Below are 8256 nucleotides of genomic sequence, written 5' to 3' on the forward strand. Positions count from 1 at the left end.
GTGGTGTGGGAGTTGGCGACATTCAGTCAACACTGAGACGGCGCGTGTCTTCTGGCAAAAGTTGACAGAACAACAACAAGGAGGAGGAGGAGGAAGAGAAGGTGGAGGAGGAGGAGGAGAACAAGAAGAGGAAGAAGAAGAAGCAGAAGGAGAAGGAGGAGGAGGAAGAGGAGGAGGAGGAGAACAAGAACAAAGACGAAGAAGAAGGAGGAGGATATGAAGAAGTAGAAGAAGAAGAAAAAGAAGAAGAAGAAGAAGAAATAAACAGAGGAAAAAAAGGAAGAGGAGGAATCCGCAATGACTGTGTTGTGTTTCATTCTGATCTGGTGTGTCCTGCTTTGGAGGGCTCACTATTGCCAAAACGTGGGTAAGTACAATGTCAGGATATGTCACGATTCATGTGTGTGTGTGTGTGTGTGTGTGTGTGTGTGTGTGTGTGCGTGCGTGCGTGCGTGCGTGTGTGTGCGTGTGTGTGTCTGTATGTCTGTATGTGTCTGTATATGTGTGGGTAGTAGTAGTAGTAGTAGTAGTAGTAGTAGTAGTAGTAGTAGCAGGAGAAGTAGTCGTAGTGTAGATGGCAGTATCATCATCACCACCCTCATCATCCTCGCCATCACTATCACCATCATCATCATCACTATCATCATCATTATCACCACCACTACCATGATGATGATGATGATGATGATAATGATGATGATTACTATCATTCATATTATCATTATCGTTGTTATTATTAGCAGCAGCATCAACAGCAGCAGAAATAGTAAGTATCAACACCATTATTATTATTATTATTATTATTATTGATTATGATGATGTTGTTGTTGTTGTTAACAGCAACAGCAGCAATGGTAATAGTATCAACACCATTATGATTATTATCATTATCATCATCACCATCATCATCATCAACGTTATCATTACCGTTGTTGTTGTTGCGACGCAGGGCCGATCACTGTCAAGGACCTCAGCGACGACGGTCAGCTTTACCTCCCTTCCGCGAACTCCACTTTGGCCTTCACCTTCTCAGTGACAGGGCGCTGCCGTTTCGTGATGGTGGAGCTGGATGGCTTCACGCTCTGTCAGTACACACCCACGATGGACAACGATACACTTCAGTCTGCGGACAGCATGTGCAGTTATAGCGTCACCACTGGCGCGTTCACTGTGGCCAACGTGTCCACTGAAGAGCGGCGACAGACTGCCACCATCCGCGCTCACAGTTGCAGCGGAAACACTGCAGATGTCGTGCTGTACATCTTTGATATCACTGTGATTGGTTAGTGTTGTTTGTTTGTTTTTGGTTTTTTTTCTCTCTCTCTTTTTTCACCCGTTTTCGGTGTGTGTGTGTGTGTGTGTGTGTGTGTGTGTGTGTGTGTGTGTGTGTGTGTGTGTGTGTGTGTGTGTGTGTGTGTGTGTGTGTGTGTGTGTGTGATTCATTTATTCATTCACAATTCCATTAACTCATCTAATCAATTGATTGTCTATGTTGTTGTATGTTTGTTTACTTGTTCACTATTTCATGTAACCTTTAAAAAGAAATTAATTAATTTACTCATTTATAGATGCATGCATTTATTTTCCCATGTTTACGTTTGTATCTGTTGTGATTTATGTACTCTTTTATTTGCGAATCAATGCCTCTGTTTATGCACCAGTCCATCCATCCACCAGTTTATAATCCATCCATATATCCACCCGTAGACCCACCCATTCATCCATCCATTCATCCATCCACCCACCCATCCACCCTATCATAATCCACGCACCGACCAGCTCAGACACCCACCCACTCATCCACCCATTCATCCATCCATCTATTCACCCACCCACCTACAAACCCACCCATCCATTTACCCGTCCAACAGTCCGTCCATCCACCCACCCACCCACCTATCCATTCGTCCATTCATCCGTTCACCATATATCCACCCGCCCTTCCATCCATCCATCCGTCCATCCACCTACTCACCCACACACCCATCCATCCATCCGTTCATAATCCACCATTATCCATCCATCCGTCCAACCTATCATCCATTTTTTCAACCATCCATCCATCCACCCACCCATCCACCTATCCACCCATTCATCCTTTCATAATCCACGCACCAACCAGCCCACATACCCATCCATCCATCCATTCACCCGCCCACCTGCCAATCCACCTGGGCACTCAACCATACACCCACACACCCACCCTTCCATCCATCCATCCACCTACTCACCCACCCATCCATTCATACATCCGTTCATAATCCACCATATATCCACCCGCCCATCCAACCCATCATCAATTAATTCATCCATCCACCAACCTACCCACCTATTCATCCGTTCATTTTCCACCCACCGCCACACACATTCACCGATCGGTTCATCCCTCCATGAACCCACCACCCACCTATCTACTCATCCATCCTTTCACAATCCACGCACCAACCAACCCACCCACCAGTCCATCCATCCATCCATCCACCAACCCACCCACCAGTCCATCCATCCATCCATCCACCAACCCACCCACCAGTCCATCCATCCATCCACCAACCCACCCACCAGTCCATCCATCCACCATCCATCCACCAACCCACCCACCAGTCCATCCATCCATCCATCCATCCACCAACCCACCCACCAGTCCATCCATCCATCCATCCATCCATCCACCAACCCACCCACCAATCCATCCATCCATCCATCCATCCACCAACCCACCCACCAGTCCATCCATCCATCCATCCATCCATCCATCCACCAACCCACCCACCAGTCCATCCATCCATCCATCCATCCATCCATCCACCAACCCACCCACCAATCCATCCATCCATCCATCCATCATCCCACCCACCAGTCCATCCATCCATCCACCAACCCACCCACCAGTCCATCCATCCATCCACCAACCCACCCACCAGTCCATCCATCCATCCATCCATCCACCAACCCACCCACCAGTCCATCCATCCATCCACCAACCCACCCACCAGTCCATCCATCCATCCATCCACCAACCCACCCACCAGTCCATCCATCCATCCATCCACCAACCCACCCACCAATCCATCCATCCATCATCCCACCCACCAGTCCATCCATCCACCAACCCACCCACCAGTCCATCCATCCATCCACCAACCCACCAACCCACCCACCAGTCCATCCATCCATCCACCAACCCACCAACCCACCCACCAGTCCATCCATCCATCCACCAACCCACCAAGTCATTCGGATAAGACGATAAACCGAGGTCCCGTGTGCAGCATGCACTTAGCGCACGTAAAAGAACCCACTGCAACAAAAGGGTTGTCCCTGGCAAAATTCTGTAGAAAAATCCACATCGATAGGAAAAACAAATAAAACTGCATGTAGGAAAAAATACAAAAAAAAAATGGGTGGCGCTGTAGTGTAGCGACGCACTCTCCCTGGGGAGAGCAGCCCGAATTTCACACAGAAAAATCTGTTGTGATAAAAAGAAATACAAATACAAATACAAATACAACCCACCCACCAGTCCATCCATCCATCCACCAACCCACCAACCCACCCACCAGTCCATCCATCCATCCATCCACCGACCCACCCACCAGTCCATCCATCCATCCATCCACCATCCCACCCACCAGTCCATCCATCCATCCACCATCCCACCCACTCACGATCCTTCATGCAAGCCACAAAGGGAACACAGTGTCTCTGTCAGCGCCAATCTGGTCTCCTCCCGTCCCCCCCCCCCCTCCCCCCCATATCCATCCATCGTCGCTGTTTAGGTCTTTCCTGTTTCACCAGACAATGGTCCCGTTTGACAGAACACACAGACAGCCGCTGTAGGTTGTCTGACTGTCAACGACATCAACACATCAACATCATTGTCTGTGAACTTTCCTTGTTCATTATGGCTCATGACTGTGAGAACTGTTTCCACAATCTATTTTCAAAGAAGAAAAGCTACAGCAAACAAAGAAAGTAAAAAAAAAAAAAAAATTAAAAAACCACACCAAAAAAACTAAACAAAAAAACAACAACCGCCAATTGTTGGAACCAAAAGAGGTCAGTCAATCAAGTATAACAAGCATTACTCCTAATGTTCATTGTGACTTTACTTACGAAACTAAGAAGAAGAAGAAGAAGAAGAAGAAGAAGAAGAAGAAGAAGAAGAAGAAGAAAAACAACAAAGAAACAAAGAAACAAACAAAAAGCACACATGTGGCCGGTTCTCGTTGTTGTTGTTATTGTTGCTGCTATTGTTCTGATTGTTGTTACGTTTTTGTTGTTGTTGATGTTGCTCTTTTAATGATGTTGTTGTTAGTGTTGTCGAGGTTGCTCTTTTAATGATGTTGTTGTTAGTGTTGTCGAGGTTGCTCTTTTAATGATGTTGTTGTTAGTGTTGTTGATATTGTAATTGTTGTTGTTGTTGCTGCTGCTGATGGTGTTATTGTTGCTTGTCCAGCGCGTCAGGTTTATGCGAAAGTATTTTTTTCTCTTTTTTTCCTACTTTTTCAAAGCGCATGTGGTGCAGCGTATATGGTTCAGTGCACAAGCTCTGACGCCTCCTTGAACTTAAAGCTAAATCTGAAACTGTTGTCGTTGTTGTTGTTCTTGTTGCGGATGAATTTGTTTTTGTTGTTCTTGTTGCTGGTGTTATTGTTGTTGTTCTTGTTGAGTATGCTATTGTTTTTGTTGTTTTTGCTGCTGAAGCTGTTGTTGTTGCTTTCTGTTGTGATGCTATTTTTGTTCTTGTTCTTGTTGCTGATGCTGCTGTTGTTCTTGTTGCTGATGTTATAGTTGTTGTTCTTGTTGCTGATGCTACTGTTGTTGTTCTTGTTGCTGATGTTATAGTTGTTGTTCTTGTTGCTGATGCTATAGTTGTTGTTGTTCTTGTTGCTGATGCTATAGTTGTTGTTGTTGTTCTTGTTGCTGATGCTACTGTTGTTGTTCTTGTTGCTGATGCTACTGTTGTTGTTCTTGTTGCTGATGCTATAGTTGTTGTTGTTCTTGTTGCTGATGCTATTGTTGTTGTTCTTGTTGCTGATGCTATAGTTGTTGTTGTTGTTCTTGTTGCTGATGCTATAGTTGTTGTTGTTGTTCTTGTTGCTGATGCTATAGTTGTTGTTGTTCTTGTTGCTGATACTACTGTTGTCCTTCCTTCCTTCTTTTCCTCCTCTGGTATTTAGTCCTCAAGGCCGATGGAGTTACCGTGCACCCCCCCACCCCCCTCCCAGGAATGATGTAGACTAGTGTTAAAATGTTCTTTTGGGTCTGCTGAACTCATCTTTACTCGTTCCCAAGAAAGAAATTGGGACTCACTCAGAGATACTGCCCTTGGCACAAGGGTACCCTCTTGTGCCCCGGTCAATAAAATTAAGACAAGCTCAACTTCAAACCCCCATAAATCATATTCATGTAAAGGAGACCACCACTTATTATATGTTTCCTTTTTCAATAGGGCCCTTTCTATACTACAAATATCTAGAATTGAAATACCTTCATTTATTACTTGACAATTAAGGTTTATATTGTTATACTATCAAATATTCGATGAATTAACGTAAAATTGTCCGATTTTTGTATTCCATCACTTCAGTATCACTCTTTCCGAAGTTATTTTTATAGAGAGACCTGCACGGACTGGTTACAATGCTTTTCCAGTTACCGGCGACAGTGGTGGCTGTCATAATGATAATCAAGGTCGTGGGAGCTATTACTACTTCGAGTAACACCACCAATACTCTGCTACGCCTATTAGCACTGCTACTACTGCTGCTGCTGTTGTTGTTGCTGCTGTTGCTGCTACTGCTACTACTGGTGCTGCTGTTGTTGTTGCTGCTGTTGCTGCTACTGCTGCTGCTACTGCTACTACTGCTGCTGCTATTGTTGCTTCTACTTCTACTACTACTATTGTGCCGCTGCTGCAGCTGCTCCTCCTCCTCCTCCTCCTCCTCTCCTCCTCCTCCTCCTCCTCCTACTACTACTACTGATGCCGCCACTACTAAAATACACTACCGTGGCATCATATTGGCGCTGTCTCCCCAGAACCGCCCAGACTGATCAGCTTCACGGTCCACACCCAAAGACCACAGCCTGTAGACCAGGGCCAGGAGAACCACGCGCTTGTTGTGGACGAGAACTCCAGGGTGGTCCTCGAGTGCCGATGGGCCCCGGGTCATCCCCCAAGGAGAGCCTCCATCACCAGGAACGGGATCCTGCTGCCTCCATCCAGGCTGGTGACCCTCCCCCCTCCCCGTGAGGAGGTCGTTGAGGGGGAGGGGGAGCTGGGACGGGAGAGGGAGGAGGCGGTGAACCTCGTGGAGCACACCATTCACAGATTGGGCAGTCAGCACAGCGGGCTGTACGCCTGTCAGGTTGAGACGGGAGGAGGGAGGAGGGACGTGTTGCTGTTGACCCGAGGTCAGTGCTAGTGCTGCTTTTTTTTTTTTTTTTTTTTTTTTTTTTGTCGGTTACTTCTTTCTGTGAGCCTCTTTCTTCCGTCTGGGTTGTCGTTGTCCGTCTGTCTTGTCTGTCTGTCTGTTTGTCTGCCTGTCTGTCTCTCTGTCTCTCTCTCCCTCCCTGCCCCCTCTCACTCTCCCTCTCTAAACTAAGACTGGACAAAGAAGGCACAGTACCCTGTGTCACAAGCTATTGACGGAAAGTGCCAGTATTTCCTGTCTCGGAGTAGTTTATTTAACGCCAGATTGGTTTTTCCTTTCTGTTTCATTTTGTTGGTTTGTTTTGCACCATTTTGTTCTGCACCTCCTGTGTCACTACAGTTCTACAGCTGATTAATGGCATTAAATATTTCAGTATCCAGTGTTCAGTGGCGGTTGGTATATCTTAGTGATATGTAAAAACAAACAAAACATTGTCCCATTATTGCTTCCGCATCTATTTCTTATTCTAATTTGGTTAAAAGAGAGAGAGACAGAGAGCTATCACTAATGACTTATTGTACGACGCCGAACTCCTTTTAATCGAAATACTGTAAAGCTAAGAAAAATAGCTCATTGAACAATCATTGAACATGTTATCGTTCATTGTTCTGAAACAGACCCAGTTATATGAACCTCCGTACCAGTCACCAATATTCTGAATGCTGGCGTGTTGATGTACTCGTTTCGCTACTGTTGTCTTGTTCGTGTTCCTGTCGGTACACGCCAGCAAAATGTCTGACAAGGGGAAGGAACCCACTTCCGTTGGTTATCTTCCTTGATGGAACAGATCCTACACTGAAGAGCGTTTCGTCTGTCCATTGTGTGATCATGTGATATGAGATTAGGTCCTTTTGTTGTTGTTGGTGGTGGTGGTGGTGGTTTTTTGTTTTTGTTTTGTTTTTGTTTTTTTTGTTTTTTTGTTTTGGTTTTGGTTTTGCTTGTTTGTTTTGGTTTGTCTTTTTTATTGTTTGTTTGGTTGGTTGGTTGGTTGGTGGTTGTTGTTTTTTGTTGTTGTTTTTTTCTTCTTCTTTTTTTCCTTTAGCTGTTCCCCTTTGGTTGAATTGCGGCTCAATATAACATTAAAGATAATTATTATGAATGCCCGAGACTTTTGTTGATTAAGTCTAATTCTACTTCTGACATCAAAGCACAAACCTACGGTAAGACACCTGTCGATTTATTTCTACACGGCATTCAAGTTCAAATCTATTCATGTTTCCTGACGGACTGATGGTAGATTGCTCATTGATGTTGATTTGACAACGTATCCATGTCCGTATCTGTAGCATGATCAATGTCTGTGTCTCTGCGTCGGACTGTATGTCTGTTAGTTTTACATTGTTATTGTTGTCAGAGCGGCTGACGTTGTTGATGATGATGATGATGATGATGATGATGCTATTGATAATAATTATGATGTCATTGATGCTGATGTGGCTGTTGATGACGGTGTTACTTTTGATGATGTTGTTGTTGTTGCTTATATTTTGTTTCGTTTCAGTCAGTGTGTCTTTCTCTGTCTCTTTTCCTGTCTGTCAGTCTGTCTGCAACATTGTCTGTGTCCAGTTTTGTTGACCTGTATGTCTGTCAGTCTGTCTGCAACATTGTCTGTGTCCAGTTTTGTTGACCTGTATGTCTGTCAGTCTGTCTGCCACATTGTCTGTCTCCAGTTTTTTTTACCCGTATGTCTGTCAGTCTGTCAGCCACATTGTGTCCAGTTTTGTTGACCTGTATGTCTGTCAATCTGTCTGCCACATTGTGTCCAGTTTTTTTTACCTGTATGTCTGTCAATCTGTCTGCCACATTGTGTCCAGTTTTG

General features: G+C 45.0%; 1 protein-coding gene across 1 annotated transcript in view; it reads left to right on the forward strand.

Annotated features, from left to right (window-relative positions):
• Window positions 1-246: 246 nt before the first annotated feature.
• Window positions 247-8256, forward strand: part of LOC143277606 (uncharacterized) — a 21964-nt gene continuing 13954 nt past the window's right edge. Inside the window, exons 1-3 of the mRNA XM_076582481.1 lie at window positions 247-367; window positions 950-1282; window positions 6043-6417. Coding sequence (XP_076438596.1) covers window positions 298-367; window positions 950-1282; window positions 6043-6417 — 778 coding nt within the window. The 5' untranslated portion in view covers window positions 247-297. The remainder of the gene's footprint in view (window positions 368-949; window positions 1283-6042; window positions 6418-8256) is intronic.

This window comes from Babylonia areolata, chromosome 34 (genome assembly GCF_041734735.1).
Source record: "Babylonia areolata isolate BAREFJ2019XMU chromosome 34, ASM4173473v1, whole genome shotgun sequence".
Classification (NCBI taxonomy): Eukaryota; Metazoa; Mollusca; class Gastropoda; order Neogastropoda; family Buccinidae; genus Babylonia; species Babylonia areolata.